Genomic DNA, 16110 nt, shown 5'->3' with positions numbered 1-16110 from the left:
CATCATGCTCCATCACAAGTGACAAGATCTAGCTCCCAGTGCTATAGAGCAGTCCATTTATTCTGAGTAATAAGTGTACATGCCTTTTTGTACCTCAGGTTTTCAGGGCCTTGCCCCAAGTTGAGTAATAAAATCTATGACCATTCAGAAGTCAGTGATATTTTTTATTGAAGAAAATCCAGATCCATGGAGTTTCCATTCTGGCTTGGCAGAAATGACTCTGACCAGTATCCATGAGGACGCAGGTTGAATCCCTGGCCTCACTTACTGGGTTAAGGATCGAGCTTTGATGTGAGCTGTGGTGAAGGCTGCAGACTCAGCTTGGATCTGACGTTACTCTGGTAGTAGCGTAGGCCAGCAGCTACAGCTCTAATATGACCCCTTTCCTAGGAACCTTCATATGCCATGGGTGCAGCCCGAAAAAACAAATAAAAAACCCCAATCCAGATCCAGTGGCGGAGCTCTACACTGCACAGGATGCCTGGAATTAGACTTTTTTTTTTTTCTTAACAGCAGAAGCAGCAGGGGTGCTGTCTGTGGGTATGCATTGATAGGCACATGATAAAGCAAAGAGGCTCATGGCATAAGTGGATCATGTGCCAATCTGCGGGTTTCTTCATGTCCTGTACCCACAACCCTCCCAGTTCTGAGGGCCCCACCCACAGGGCCTGCTCTATATCACAGTCCCAAGGATGGGGGCAGCCCAGCTGCCCCTGAGCCCCAGGACCTCCAGCTGGATCCGTTCTCACAGGAGCCACAGCCGAGATACTGGGTAAGACAATGGGCCCTAGAGCTGGGACAGGAGGGCGGTCAGGAGGCAGCTGCTGGGGAAGACGTGAGCTGAAGTTAGTGCCAGGACATGTGACAGGCTTTGGGGAGCAGACAGGAAAGGAGAGGGAATGGCAGTGATAGCAGGGGGGGAGAGGAGGGGGTGCGGCATTACTGGGCCGAGATGCAGAAGATGATCTTTTCACAGGAAACATGGTCCAGCGGGATTCCCGGCTTGGCCTCTTCTTGCTGCTGGGGCTCCTGGGAGTGGTGATCTCACTCCATGTCCCACCCGGCGGTTTAACCTGGGCTCAGTGGTTTACGATCCAGCACATAAATATGACCCGGTCTCAATGCGATCCTGCAATGCGGGCGGTTAACCGTTACAGAGGGGTATGCAAAGGGCAAAACACTTTTCTCCACACAAGCTTTGCTCGTGTAGCTCGTGTATGTTACACCAGAAATATAACCTGTCCTAGGTCAGGCTGGACAAATTGTCATGAGAGTAGCTTTCAAGTGGCTGTAACCCACTGTAACCGCACAAGAAATGCACCGCATTATACAGACTGCAGATATGCACGGAGACAGGTACGGAAGCGCTTCATCATTGCCTGTAACGTCAGTTCACCAAGGGATGATCCCAGGTACCCTGTGGTGCCAGTTCACTTGGACGAGATCATCTAAGCTGTGCACTGGAACTTGGGGCCACGCTCATCTGCCAAGCCCCATGGTCACAGCCAAGGTCGCATTGCACCACCCACCCCGGATATCAGCATCAGTCCTCAATGCTGCAGCCCCTGACCCCCTTTAAGCCTTGCTGAGCTCAAGCTCCTTGTGCACCTGCAATAAACTCTACAGAATCAGCCCCAAGGCTCTGTGTGTCTGTTTGTGCCCTTCTGCTGTCTTGTAGTTACATTCTGATCTAGAGATGTGGGAAATAGAGGGATGTGAGCATAAGAGGCTCTGAGTGTCATGAAGTCACACAGACCTGTCCTTCTCTCTGTCTTAGGCCAAGAAGCTGTGGCTTCAATTCATAGCTGCCTATTTCAGTACCAGGAGGCGAAGCCTCCACTGCGTAGAAATAAATGTATTTGGTTCTGATTAGGAATTGTAAATGTTATGACCGAAGGGACCTATATGGTGTAAAAATGAGTTAAAGAGGGAAATGCCTTCATTGTGATAAAAAGCAAAAGAAAAAAATAAGTGTGGAGTTCCCGATGTGGTTCAGTGGTAATGACCTGGCCCATGAGGACACAGGTTTGCTGTCTGGCCCAGCTCAGTGGGTTAAGGATATGGTGTTGCCATGAGCTGCAGTGTAGGTTGCAGATGCTGCTCAGATGCGGTGTGGCTGTGGCGAATGCTAGAAGTTGCAGCTCCAATTTGACCCGTAGCCTGGGAACGTCCATATGCCCTGGGTTTGGCCCTAAAAATCAAAGGAAAGACAGAGAGAGAGGCAGGGGAGGAAAGAGAGAGGGAGAGGAGGAGGGAGGGAGAGGGAGGGAAGAATAGAGAGAAAGAGAAAGAAAGAAAGAAAGAAAGAAAGAAAGAAAGAAAGAAAGAAAGAAAGAAAGAAAGAAAGAAAGAAAGAAAGAAAGAAAAGTGTATTGGAGTTCCCATTGTGGCTCATCTGTTACCAGATCTGACTAGAATCCATGAGGACACAGGTTGGATCCCTGGCCTCACTCAGTGCATTAAGGATCTGACCTTGCCTTGAGCTGTGGTGTAGGTCGCTAACACAGCTCACATCCAGTGTTGCTGTGGCTGTGGCGTGGGCCACCAGCTGCAGCTCTGACTCGACCCCTAGCCTGGGAACTTCCCTATGCCACAGGTGCAGCCCTAAAAAGACAAAAATAAATAGATAAATAAATAAGAAAAAATATGTATATCAAATCTTCAGGTTTTCGAGGTTATCCACAGGGCAGATCCAGAGTTTGGGGTTAATGTGGAATCTGATAAGTGGTCCAGGTGGCAGGTGGACAGGTTCTACTACTACCTGCAGAAGACGTGAGACCCTTTCCTGGCAACGTCTGTGTCCTGGAGAGGGGAGCAGCTGGACATCTGGTGGTGGAAGGCAAGGAAGGAGACTTGGAATTGGGATCTCCTCCAAGGATGAACCAGTGGCTCATCCATATTCATTCATAGTCAAGAAGGGGCACAGTCTCCAGGATCAGGGAAATGTAGACCCACATAAAAGGGGGTGCGTCCTGACAGCCCTATTCTGCTTCCACCACAGGGCTACTCTCAGGAATCAGTGAGCAACAGGAAGGAAAGCTCCTTGCAAACTGTGGTCAAGTGCAGCCTTCAGGAGATTGTCTGGGTGACAGAGTGAGTCTTTTGCAGTGCTGAAGTCAGAACAGAACACAGGGGGCATGCCATCAAATCTGTACCTCTGTTTTCTTTCTTTCCTTTTCTTTTCTTTTTTCTTTTTTTTTTTTTTTTTGTTTTGGCCACACCATGACATAGGGAAGTTCCCGGGCTAGGGATCCAACCCGCACCACAGCCCCAGCCTGAGCCACTGCAGTGACAATGCCAGAGCCTTACACTCTGCCACAAGGGAACTCCTGTACCTCTGACCTCCTTTTTTCAGCTCCTCTTCCAGGCCCAGATATCAAGCCGTTTCCTTTCCTCCCACCCTCCATAAGGTGAGCCCTTCTTGCTCTCGGGGGTACTGTACCCAGCATCTTCTCTGGAGAAGCCACTGGAAGCTCTGAGCCTCCGGGTGGATCTGTTGACTCAAGCTATTGCCTGGGGACCCTGGGTCTGGGGAACTCCAGGGCTCCACAGAATCCGCTTACTTTAGCTCAATAAAGAGCAGGTTGAAATGAGCTCCCTCGTTCAACATCCTTGGAGCAACAGAAGGAGGAGGCAGGCTACTGCAAGGCTGGAGTCACTGGGCCTGAGGCCCTGCTCTCCCTCCCACCCCTCCTGCCTTCCCCACCCTCCTCCTGCTCTTCCTCTGCTCCTCATCTTCCCCAGTCCCTGTGCTGAAGACTGGGCTGGGGGCACAGGGAACCGGTGGCCCTAAAGCTTAGAAGCAGCTCTTCCCTTCCAGGAGGCCGGAGGACTCAAAGCAGAGCCAGGAGGGCTCTGTGCCCTGTGAAGAGGAAACTGTGGCTGGGCTCCCAACACCCTCTGTGACAGACCCGCAAGATCTGACGGCCCCGGACCGGAGGCCAGCACCACGGTGGCCACTTCTAGAGAAGCCAATTGTTTTCACGTCAGCAGATTCCAAGGATACGTTCCCTGGCGTCCCCTCGTCCTCCCTAAGCCTCCATTTCCGATTTTGGAAACTGCTCAAAATAGTATCAGATCTCCAAGATGTCATGGAGGCGTGAAAGCGGTTGATGCTTCTAACCCGCTTTGTGAAGTCCAGCATTTTCATTTTATGTTATGTTTTATCATCAGGAACGTTGCTGAGCAGGTTCCTCTCAGCGGGGGGGTGGGGGGTGGGGTGGTCTCAAATGACCCTAAGATCAGGGAGAGAAGACCCCACAGTCAGGGCAGGAGTGGTGATCTCACTTCCACGGGGAGTCTGAAAACCAAACCAAAGGAATGAGCGGAACGAAACAGAAACAGAGCCATGGATCCAGGGAAGAAACAGGGGGTTGTCCGAGGGGAGCAGGGTAAGGGGATCAAAGAAATAGGTGAGGGAGATGAAGGCGTACAAACCTCCAGTGACAAAAATGAGCCACGGGGATACATGTACCATGTGGGGAATACCGTCAGCAATTATGGACTGTCCTTGAAGGGGGACAGAGGACAATTAAGACACCATGGTGATCATTTTGAAATGTATAGAAATATTGAATCACTCTGTGGTGTACCAGCAACACTGAATATACTGTGGATGGTCAGTTATACTCAAACAGGACTTCCCGTCATGGCTCAGTGGTCAACAAATCCGACTAGGATCCATGATGTTGTGGGTTCGATCCCTGGCCTCGCTCAGTGGGTTAAGGATCCGGCATTGCACTGGGCTGTGGTGTAGGTCGCAGACGCAGCTCGGATCCCACGTTGCTGTGGCTCTCGCATAGGCCAGCGGCTACAGCTCCGATTCGACCCCTAGCCTGGGAACCTCCATATGCCACAGGTGCAGCCCTGGGAAAGACAAAAAGAGAAAAAAAAAAAAAAAGAAAGAAAGAAAAGAAAACAATTATACTCAACCAAACAAACAAAGCAAACTCATAGAAAAAGAGATCAGATTTGTGGTTACCAGAGGCAGGGGGTGAGGGCTGGGGGAACGGGATGAAGAGAGTGGACCAGTACAAACCTGCAGTGATAAGATCAATAAGCACCAGGGGGGTAAGGTACCACCTGGTAAGTATAGTGAACTCTGCTGTCTGTTATAGATGGAAGTTGTTAAGAGAGTAAATGCTAAGTGTTCTTAGCATAAGGAAAAACAGTTTTGCTATTGCTTTCATTTGTATCTAGATGGGAGGATGAAAGTTCACTAAGGTGATTGTGGTAATCACTTCCGGACGTATGCAAGTCAAATCATTATACTGAAAACACCTTGAACTTACACAGTGCTGTATGTCAATTATATCTCAATAAACCTGGAAGGAAAAAAAAGGAGAGTCAGGCACTGACGAGAGAAGGCAGCACAGGAATCCGTTCCCGGCCCCAATTCAAAGTACCTATGACAAATAGCATCTTTTTGGGAAATGGAAACTTCGCTCATGTTATGAAATTTGCCTCCTCAGATGCACATGGAAATATGGCACAGTTACCTGTTATTCGGGACTCAAGTCTGAGTTACAATAGTCACATAAGAACAACGCCAACTTCAAAGTTCTCACTACTTCAAAGGTGTATGGGGAGTTCCCTTCATGGCTCAGTAGCTAACGACCCGGACTAGGATCTGGGAGAACGAGGGTTTGAGCTCTGGCCTCGCTCAGTGGGTCAAGCATCTGGCATTGCCATGAGCTGTGGGGTAGGTCACAGACATGTCTCGGATCCTGCCTTGCTGGGGCTGTGGTGTGCACTGGGAGCTGAGGTCCGATTTGACAGCTAGCTTGGGAACCCCCATATGCCATGGGTGTGGCACTAAAAAAAAAAAAAGCCAAAAAATTTAAAATAAAAGGTGTATTGGGTTCAGCGTTGGTGATGCGAGAGACCTCAGGGAACAGGGGTAGCAGGATGATTACAACGGATAACTGGAACATCGAGCACATTACATCATTCCCATGTCACCCACCCCCACCCCAGCAAGTTAGACAACATGACCCCTATCTTTTCCCAGGTGCATATCTGGACGTTTTTGCAATCCTGGCTCAAGACACCAGGACCCAGGTATACTAGGGCATGGCACTTCTGCACTTGCCAGAAATTCATCCCACCTGTGGGGTGAAATTTGTCTGGAGTGGAGCCAGGAGCCGAGGATGTAGCTAATAATGAGAAATAATGAATTCTTCACTTGCCCTTTTTTCTTTTTTTTGTCTTTTGGTCTTTTTAGGGCCGCACCCATGGCATATGGAGGTTCCCAGGCTAGGGGTTGAATCGTAGCTATAGCTGTAGGCCTACACCACAGCCCCAGCAAGGGTGGATCTGAGCCATGTCTGTGACCTACACTACAGCTCGCGGCAACAGCAGATCCTTAACCCCACTGAGCGAGGCCAGGGATCAAACTTGTGTCTTCATGGATGCTAGTTAGGTTCATTAACCGCTGAGCCATGACAGGAACGCCTTCATTTGCCTTTTAACAAGCTGTGAGAGCGATTTGACCCAATCCTTTAATCAGCAGCGGTGAGCTCAAAAACAAAGAGATTGGGAGGTCCCACTGTGGCTCAACAGGTTAAGAACCCCACTAGTGTGCAGGAGGATGCAGGTAAGATCCCTGGCCTTGCTCAGTAGGTTAAGGGTCGCTCGCTGATGCAAGCTGCAGTGTAGGTCGCAGGCGTGGCTCAGATCCCAAGTTACCGTGGCTGTGGTGTAGGGCAGCTGCTGCAGCTCTTACTTGACCCCTAGCCTGAGGAACTTCCATAGGCCTCAGGTGAGGCTGTTAGAAAGAAAAAAACAAAACAAAACAAAACAAACAGGTGAGGCCTTACAAAGGAAAACAAAAACAAAACAAAGGAAACAAACAGAAAAAAAACCCAAACCAAAGAGATTCAAAACCATATGGAGGAGTAAAGTACTTTCTTTGTTCAGCTATTTTAGTATCCTCCACACTTTCCCATGGAATTAGGCCAGCTCGTGACCCACTGGGTCCTCCACAGCCTTGACTGTTTCAGGAGGTCCTCCTACCACAACGGCATGCTGAAACCACTTCCCTCCAAGGACTCGGCCTTGCTGATGTCCTAACAGTCTGAAGAAACAGTTCAACTGTCCTGAGAAATAAGGGACTGTGTGGCTTCATGTGCAGCTTATCAGAACTCAGAGGATGAAAAAAGAACCTAAGTCTCTTTCTCGGTTTCCATTTCCGTCTCTTCTAGATCTTGGTGCTCCTTTCAGGCAAATTGCTCTCGTATTTTTGAAGTGACTGCAACAACTCCAAACCCTATACTCTCGAGAATAAGTCCAGCAGGAGTTCTCATCGTGGCTCAGCAGTAAGGAACCTGTTTAGTATCCATGAGGATGTAGGTTGGATCCCTGGCCTTGCTCAGTGGGTTAAGGATCAGCTGTTGCCATGAGCTCTGGTGTAGGTCGAAGACTCGGCTTCGATCCTACATGGCTGTGCCTGTGGCTGATGTTGAGTAGCAGGAGGCCAGCAGCTGCAGCTCAGATCTGACCCCTAGTCTGGGAGTGTGTGTGTGTGTGTGGCGGGGGTGGGGTCACTTAAAAAAAAGCAACAGAATAATTCCAGCAGAAGATGGCCCTGTCTTCATTCACCAACATTCCCATCAAGTGTGTCTGATTGTGTTAAGGGTGGATCTCACTATCAACCACTCTAACCTGAGGAATGGGATTCAGGCACTGACTTGGTCAAGTGTGGTTTAAAGACCCTGGTGGTCCCACAGACCTTTTTTCGGTGTCTATTAGGGCCTTACCTTTCAAACCACACATCCATGGGAGGCCAGATCCTCTTGAAGCAAAACAGCATAGTAGAAGCAGATGAATGCCAAGGCAGATACGAGAATCCAGCTCTCTATATAGAGTCAGCCATTAAGGAAAATGTGGAACAATGGCATTCTTCCCCCTCAGGTTTTTTTGTTGTAGAAGGTAAGGTTTCCTAAAACTATGATCTATATCAACACTTAAAGATTCCGTAGTTGTATTATTAAATGATTTGTGAATTAATGATTAAGGATTCTACAATTTCTTGGTTCCAATTTCTAAAAGGTACATATAAATAGATACAATCAACATCAACAAAAGCTCTTTGTTGCTCTCCATAACATTAGAGTTTAAAGTGATAGTGAGAGCACAAACTTTGAGTCTTGCTGCTGTGGAATACTGAGCAGAGCTCGGGGAGTATGGTTGAGGCCAGTTGGTCCCATACTGAAACCCGGTGCACCCCAAACCTGCTGCTCTCCTTTGACATTTGTGAGGCCAGAAATCCAACATGGTTTTTCTGGTATCGAGGTATTTTTGTAGGCAGTGGGAGGTGCGTATTGCTTATGGCTGATCTATCAAATGAAAGTGTCGTATCTGGTCGCTCCTCAGTGACTTCTGCAGACTCTCAGAAGTGGGATGGTCTTACTGAGAGGTCAGATGAGGCTGAATTCAGTGGGCATTCTCCATGGTCTCTATTAAGAGGCCTGAGAAGAAACTAAGCCTCTGTGGTGATCACAGATACCTAACTGTTTTGTGTTCCACTTGGGGACAAAGTGAATCTCGCCTGTGCCTTGGTTGCATTTAGAAAACTGCCGAGTTGGGAGCTCAGGAATGAGCACTTCCAAATCGTTCTTCAGGTGATTCTTTCATAACCTGTCACCAGCCTGGCTTTGGGGGCTCACTTGAACTGATCCTGACTACAGAATCCTATGATGGAAACTGATCAAGTCTCAATATTGGGACTATTCCGAGGTGAGAGGAAGTGGAGGTACCACTTATTTGCCTTGGCAGCTCAAGACAACTCGAGCTATGGACATTTGCAATCCTGCATCTCTGTCTTAGGATAAGCCTGTGTTACCTTGACCCAGCCATCACCTGAGGGCCCACAACTGACCACAGCTGACATTGTGGCATTTTCCCACTCAATGAGGGGAGAAATAATCCAAGGTTTTGGCCAAGATCCACTACGCGGATTAAAAGGCCTCAGTTTATTGCCCTATCACTTGTGCCTAGAATAGTACCTAACACCAAGGAGCTGCTAAGTATATTTTTTAAACAAATGAAAACACATAGGTCATATCCATTTTTAACTTTGGCCTAAGAGATTACCACAAACTTAGCAGCTCAAAGGCAACATAAAATTCTTATTTCACAGGTTTTGTGGGTCAGAAATCCAGGCACAGTTTTTCTGGGTCCTTCACTCAAGGTCTCTCAAGGCTGCAATCAGGCTGTTGGCCAGGCTGCATTCTCATCTAGAGGTTTGATCAATAGAGAATCTCCCCCCCAAATTCATTCAGATTGTTGGCACAGTTTATCTCCTTGCAGCCATCAGGGTCCTTGGGCCACACTTTGATAACTACTTTCCTAGAGTATGAGTAGCATACTATATGACATAGCAAACACGCACAAGAAACACACATTTACCTATATCAAGGATGAATAGCCGAGGCTAAAGAAACTGCTGAACAGGGAGTTCTATGCTGTGGTAAAACCATTTAGCTCAGGTGCTCAAAAGGATCTCAGAACAATCATACATATAATATATGCATACATATATCCTAGATGTCTATAGATGGTCAATTAAAATGGAGAAAGTAACTTTTTACTCCTGTTTATAAGCATAGCTTCCGCATGAAGGGAGAATGACAAGGGTCCCTGCGGGTGTCAAAGGTGAGGAAACCATTAGAATGGAGACTCACATTCTAGAAATCCATTTTCGTAAGGAAACAGCAGTATTACCAAGGAAATAAAACTCTGATAAAGCCACTACTTCAGCCTGCTTTGTGCCCATGTGCCCATTGAGACAAGAGACTCAGAGGCAACCTGAATGGATGAAAGCCACTGGAAGCCTTCTTTGGATGGTCCTCCACCCGCTGGCCCCAGAAAGCAGCCTGCAATAAAGGAGAACCTCAAGCTTTGAGGGAGTCACTCATGGCTCTGCTTCCAGCTGCTCCTACCCGACTCTCTGGGCCTCAGTATAACCTCGAAAATGGGGATAATGATACCTGCCTTATGGACTATTGTGAGAGTCAGTTTAAGTAAAGACATTGTTTTTAGCAAATGGGATCTTTCAATTTGTTCTGTAATATGTTCAGTGTGAATATACAAATCAGTTACTTAACTATCCTGGTATCTTAGTTTGTCTTCCATATATTGTCAGTGTAGAACCCTGCATAGAAAATGTTTCTGTATGAGGGGAAAAAAAGAGATGGACACTTGCATCTATACACATGTCACGAACCTTATAAATGTGGGTAACATATGCAGATATATAAAGACTGTAAAAGTACTGTAAAAGTAACAACTACGTAATTTTTTTTTTTTTTTTTGGTCTTTTGTTTTTTTTTTTTTTTTTTTTTTTTTTTTTTTGCCTTTTCTAGGGCCGCTCCTGTGGCCATATGGAGGTTCCCAGGCTAGGGGTCGAATTGGAGCTGTAGCCACCGGCCTACGCCAGAGCCACAGCAACGAGGGATCCGAGCTGCGTCTGCGACCTACACCACAGCTCCTGGCTACGCTGGATCCTTAACCCACTGAGCAAGGCCAGGGACCGAACCTCCAACCTCATGGTTCCTAGTCGGATTCATTAACCACTGTGCCACGACGGAAACTCCCAAAACTAAGTGATTACTGCGTCCGGAAATTAACATGTAGGCCTATTAGACAAGGAGCAGAGGAAGACACCCTTCTCACTAGGTTTGTTCTCTTCAGCAATGTTTGATTTTACATCTGCCCTTTACATGTGTACAATGCATCGGAACATATGATAAAGGAAACAGTCTACCTCGCTGTAGCCCTTTCTCAATCGAGTAGGGAAGAGTCTCTCTGGCAATAGAAAGCTCAAAGGATAAAGTTATGAAATAAAGCGTTAACTACCATGGCGATGCAGCATAGAGCTGACCTCAAAACCCCCACCTCTCACCCCACTGCCGGGAAGAAGGCTGAAGATATCCCCTCCTTCCGCACAGCAGCCGCCGTCGTGGTACACATTAGGCGCTCATTATCTGAAGCCTCTTCGCTTATTATCCCGCGGTTTTCCTCGGTGATTAAAAGAGGCTTTGGAAAGTTCAAAGCCATCTCTAAGAACCAGGAGGTAAAAGCTCTGGTTCCTCTCGGGCCGCGTGGTCCAGGTGGCGCAGCGCCCCTTGCCGGCCAAGGAGGGCGTGGGCCCACCCCACCAACCTGGGAGAGCGATCATGCAGAGGGAGAGGTGGGGTCGCCCCAGCTCCTCGCCCCCTCCTCCCCTGGCAGCGCCCGGTTCCCGGGCTGTGCCTGCAAATCTGGTGTTGGTTTCTGTAGAGGAAGCGTAGGCCCTCCAGGTAGAGCCTCCAGACCCCTCTCAGGAGCCGGGAAGCTCCCTCGCAGTGGCGGATCTTCGGGGGTTGGGGGGAGACCTAAATGAAAACGCTGTGTGCCCTCAGGGTCTGCACCATCGAAATGTTAGTAGCGCTACTTGTTTGCAGACCGGTCCGGGAGCCTGCAGAGCATCATTCCAAGGTGGGAGCATGGCTTTTTCGAATAGATGCCCGTCATCCCCACTCATCACACACGCGCGCACGCAAGAACTCGCTGACTCTCCGGGCCCCCTGTTTCTTTCCATCCCACCCAGGAAGAGGGCGCGTGCAGAGGAAGAGGCGAACGAAAACTGGCCAGGCAGGAGCAGGGCGCGAGCCCAGCCCAGAATTTCTCAGCAGCTCCTGCCCTCTGCTGGCGGGAAGGCGCATCTACACATGGTTCTGCTTTGCTGTCAAGGGCCCTGAGCCACTGGGGAGGCAGTGAAAGATGCAGTGGGTGGTGTCTGCGACGGGTGCGGGTCCCGGAGCGCAAACATCACAAGGAAGGACGGAGATACCCCACATATTAAACGGATTGGATCACCAGTACCTGTCCTACTAGGAAAAAGGGGTGTTGACACCAGCCCCCTGTTAGGGCCCAGGGGTGACCAATGTGGAGCACAAGCAGCTGGTAAGGCTGGCATGGAGCCTAAAGCAGTCAAGAATACTGTGTAGTGGCAATGGACTTGAGGAGCCTTATTCAGCAAACGTTTCTTGAGTACCTATCTGTGAGACATTCTTAGGGGTATGTGAGAGTTATCAGAGAATACAGCAGACAGAGAATCAGGAGAGAAAACAAACATTGTGTGTGTGGTGTGTGTGTGTGTATAAGTTATGTAGATGGTTAGGGTGATGAGCTCTATTGAAAAATATAGCAAGAAGGAGAAGCTACCAGAAGCATTTTAAAATGGGGTGTGGGGACACTCTGCTCAGTCACTCGCTTTCAGACTTACCCTAGAGATCTTAGAACTTGCCAGCCTCCATAGATGTTTTGGTTTTTGTTTTTGTTTTGTGGCCACGCCCATGGCATATGGAAGTTCCTGGGGCCAGTGATCAAACCTGTGTCACAGCAGCATCCCAACTGCTGATGTGACAATTCCAGATCCATAACTTGCTGCACTCTCAGCCTCCATAATTGCATGAACCAATTCTTTATAACAAAGCTCTTTATACATATTTAATAACATCCTATGGATTCTGTTTCTCTGGAGAAGACTGACTAATGCAGCATGTATATTTATTGTTGTTTTTGCTTTGATATTGTCAAGAAAAGCATTTAACTATTATATTGTAGGCAGCATGCAAATCCTTATTCCTCAGAGCTATTGCTTACCTGAGCAAGAGAAAAGATTAGCACAGAAGACTACAGGGTGATCTTATGCCTCTGAGACTGTCTAGGTGTGAAGATTATCTAAGTGACTAATGTGGTAGGAGATACCTGCCAGTCAACAAACATTAGTGGAGTAGGTTCCATTTTTGACCGTCTCCAATGAGGTTCACCATCCTCTGGTCTAATAGGAAAACAAAAGGCTGAAAACTCATTAAACCTAAGAGGAAACTTTGATGGATGCAATCTAAAATATCTCAGCATCATTCACAAAATTTATGCCTTAAGGGGTACTGAAAATAAATGCAAAAAAGTGTTGAAAATAACAAGAAAGTCACCAACCACCTCTTTGATGCACCTATTTCATACAAGGCAGTTGGGATTAAGGCTTACAATAATATACAGTAGGTAAATTCTCTCTTTTTTTTTTTGCTTGTTTGCTTTTTAGGGCCTCAGGTGCAACATAGGAAGTTAACAGGTTAGGGGTCGAATCAGAGCTGCAGTTGCTGGCCTACACCACAGCTCACGGCAACGCCGGATCCTTAACCTACTCAGTGAGGCCAGGGATCAAACCTGCATCCTCATGGATACTAGTTGGGTTCATTTTCGTTGAGCCACAATGGGAACTCCCACTCTTTTTATTTATTTATTTATTTAAGCTGTTCCTGCAGCATATGGAAATTCCTGGGCTAGGGATCAGATCAGAGCTGCAGCTGCAGGCCTACACTACAGCCACAGCAATGCTGGATCCAAGCCGAGTCTGTGATCTACACCACAGCTCGAAGCAACACCAAGATCATTAACCTACTGAGCGAGGCCAGGGATCCAACCCGCATTCTCATGGATACTAGTCAAGTTCTTAACCTGCTGAGCCACAGCAGGAAATCCCAGTAGATAACATTCGCTATACTTCCTGGTATTTCTAGTATTTTCTTCTGTGCTCAAGATCCAGCATGATCCACCATTGGACTTAGGATGGCTGTGTATCCATAAAGAATTTTACCATTTTCCTGGCAGAAAAGGGAAGGCAAGCTCCTTGACTAAGGTCATGTGGTTGTGAATAGCAGAGCTGTGAGTCAAACTCTGATCTGCCTTTTTTTATAAGCCCATGGACTTTAACAGACAGACAAGCTTGTTCCTCTCATGTGAGGCAAGTAGGAGACTGAGATGGAGTAGGGGGTGATGCTCCATGCAGGGCAATATCCTGGCTTTGGAGAAGGAACATACCTTAATAATTAAGAGGCCAAAAATTCCTCTGAATGGCATCAAAGGGAAAGCCTTAACTACTAAAAATTATCAGCAGTAACAACCGTTGTTTAGAAACAAGTAGAAAAGTTCAAATTGAGAAACCAGACAATTAGGATGTAGACCCACGTAAGACTGATTTTTTTATCTCAGGGTTTCTCAGACATCAGACATTCTGTACCATAGCTCCAATCCATCTATATTATTCATTAATATTTCTTTTTTTTTTCTTTTTGGCCGCACCCATGGCGTGTGGAAGTTCCGAGGCCAGGGATCGAACCTGTGCTACAGAAGGGACCTGAGCCACAGCAGTGACAACACCAGATCCTTAACCCTCTAGCTGCAAGGGAACTCCAATATTTCCTTTTTATTACCTCAGTTTTTCACACAGTTTTGTTCTAAGCAATAATACACATGAAGTCATAGATTCAAAGCACTGTTTATTCATCACGTTAAACATGTAACAATTAACATCTTGGTTATTTATCTGTGTACGTCTTAACATCAGTCAGCTCACTCCCCATCTGTTGTACATATTTCATATTTTCACAAACAGTTGTTATCTCAAGATTTAAGCTGAAAAATTCTATCTGGAAAAATGCTTTCACAGAATTAAAAACCCAAGGACAGTCAGAAAAATGAAGCCCAAGATCAAAGATTTGGCCATATTTAAGCAATCAGTTCCTTTCAAAAGAGAGGCTAAACCAAGCAGGCTCTATATTCTCATCATTATGGAAGTGTTCCTAACTGCTTGCTAGGTCAGCTCCTCATATTTTTCAAGGAGTTAAAGAAATAATTTTTTTTTTTTTTTTTTTTTGTCTTTTTGCCTTTTCTAGGGCCGCTCCCACAGCCTATGGAGGTTCCCAGGCTAAGGGTCTAATCGGAGTTGTAGCCGCCGGTCTACACCAGAGCCACAGCAACTCGGGATCCAAGCCACGTCTGCAACCTACACCACAGCCCACAGCAACACCGGATCCTTAACCAACTGAGCAAGGCCAGAGATCGAACCCACAACCTCATGGTTTCCAGTTGGATTCGTTAACCACTGCACCACGACGGGAACTCCAAGAAATAACTCTTTTGACAGAACATTGTATATCAACTATAATAAAAAATTTAAAAAATAAAAATAAATTAAAAATAAATATATAAAAAATTTCCTTCATGCAAAAAAAAGTAATTCTGTGACCATTTATTTCTGTTGGTTCAAATTCCATGAATAAAGATGTATGTTAAAAGTTGATTCTTTCTCAGTTTTAGCAAAGGTCCCCAAGAAATAGAGATCAATGACCCACCACAAGTCCACCTGAGCAGACCTAGGTGAAAAGGAAGGAGATGAAATCTTGTTCAGCAACCTTAGCTCACTGTCCACTTCCAGTCTATAAAAGAGCTTGCAAAGACCTGGAAAGAAGTACAATTTCCCTCACTATACATGGAATTTGCAGAAAAGAAATTTTTTTTGGCCACACTGGCAGCATATGGAAGTTCCCAGGCCAGGGATCAAATCCAAGCTGCAGCTATGACCTACATGTCAGATATTTAACCCACTGTGACAGCAGGAACTCCCTGGCAAATTTTTTATGTTTTTTTTCTTTTTTTTTTTAATTAAAGTATAGTTGATTTACAATGTTTCATCAAGTTCTGTTGTACAACAAAGTGACCCAAGCACACACATTTCTCTGTGCTGTACAGTAGGATCCCATTGCCCATCCATTCCAAATATAACAGTTTGCATCCCTAAAACCCCAAAATGCCCATCCATTCCACTTCTTCCCTTTCCCTCACCCTCAGAACCCCAAGTTTGCTCTTCTTGGCCATGATCTGTTTCTGTTTTTTGTTTTCTTGTTTGTTATTTTTAGATAGGATTAGCTGTTTCAAATTTAGATTCCACAAGTCAGTGATATCATATGGTATTTGTCTTTTTCTTTCTGGCTTACATCACTTAGTATGAGAGTCTCTAGATTCACCCATGTTGCTGCAAATGGCATTAGTTTCTCTTTTATGGCTGAGTAATATTCCACTGTATGTATATATCCCATCTTCTTCTTCTTTTTTTTTTTTTTTTTGCTTTTTAGGGCCACACCCACAGCATATGGAGGTTCCCAGGCTAGGGGTCAAATTGGAGCTACAGCTGCTGACCTACACCATAGCTACAGCAATGCAGGATCCAAGCTGCATCTGAGACCTACACCACAGCTCACAGCAACGCCAGATCCTTAACCC

The 16110-nt window shown here is 46.6% G+C and overlaps 1 protein-coding gene across 1 annotated transcript; it reads left to right on the top strand.

The window, feature by feature from the left end:
• Nucleotides 692-1628, top strand: LOC102163838 (non-secretory ribonuclease-like). Its single transcript, XM_005658553.3, has 2 exons — nucleotides 692-772; nucleotides 977-1628. The coding sequence occupies exon 2, from the start codon at nucleotides 982-984 to the stop codon at nucleotides 1450-1452; it is 471 nt and encodes a 156-aa protein (XP_005658610.3). The 5' UTR covers nucleotides 692-772; nucleotides 977-981; the 3' UTR covers nucleotides 1453-1628.

The sequence above is a fragment of the Sus scrofa genome, chromosome 7 (assembly GCF_000003025.6).
Source record: "Sus scrofa isolate TJ Tabasco breed Duroc chromosome 7, Sscrofa11.1, whole genome shotgun sequence".
NCBI lineage: Eukaryota > Metazoa > Chordata > Mammalia > Artiodactyla > Suidae > Sus > Sus scrofa.
This window is presented reverse-complemented; position numbering and strand designations above follow the sequence as displayed.

Bases quoted from the DNA above. Each gene is read 5' to 3' on its own strand.
- LOC102163838 (XM_005658553.3), top strand. From the start codon at position 982: ATGGTCCAGCGGGATTCCCGGCTTGGCCTCTTCTTGCTGCTGGGGCTC.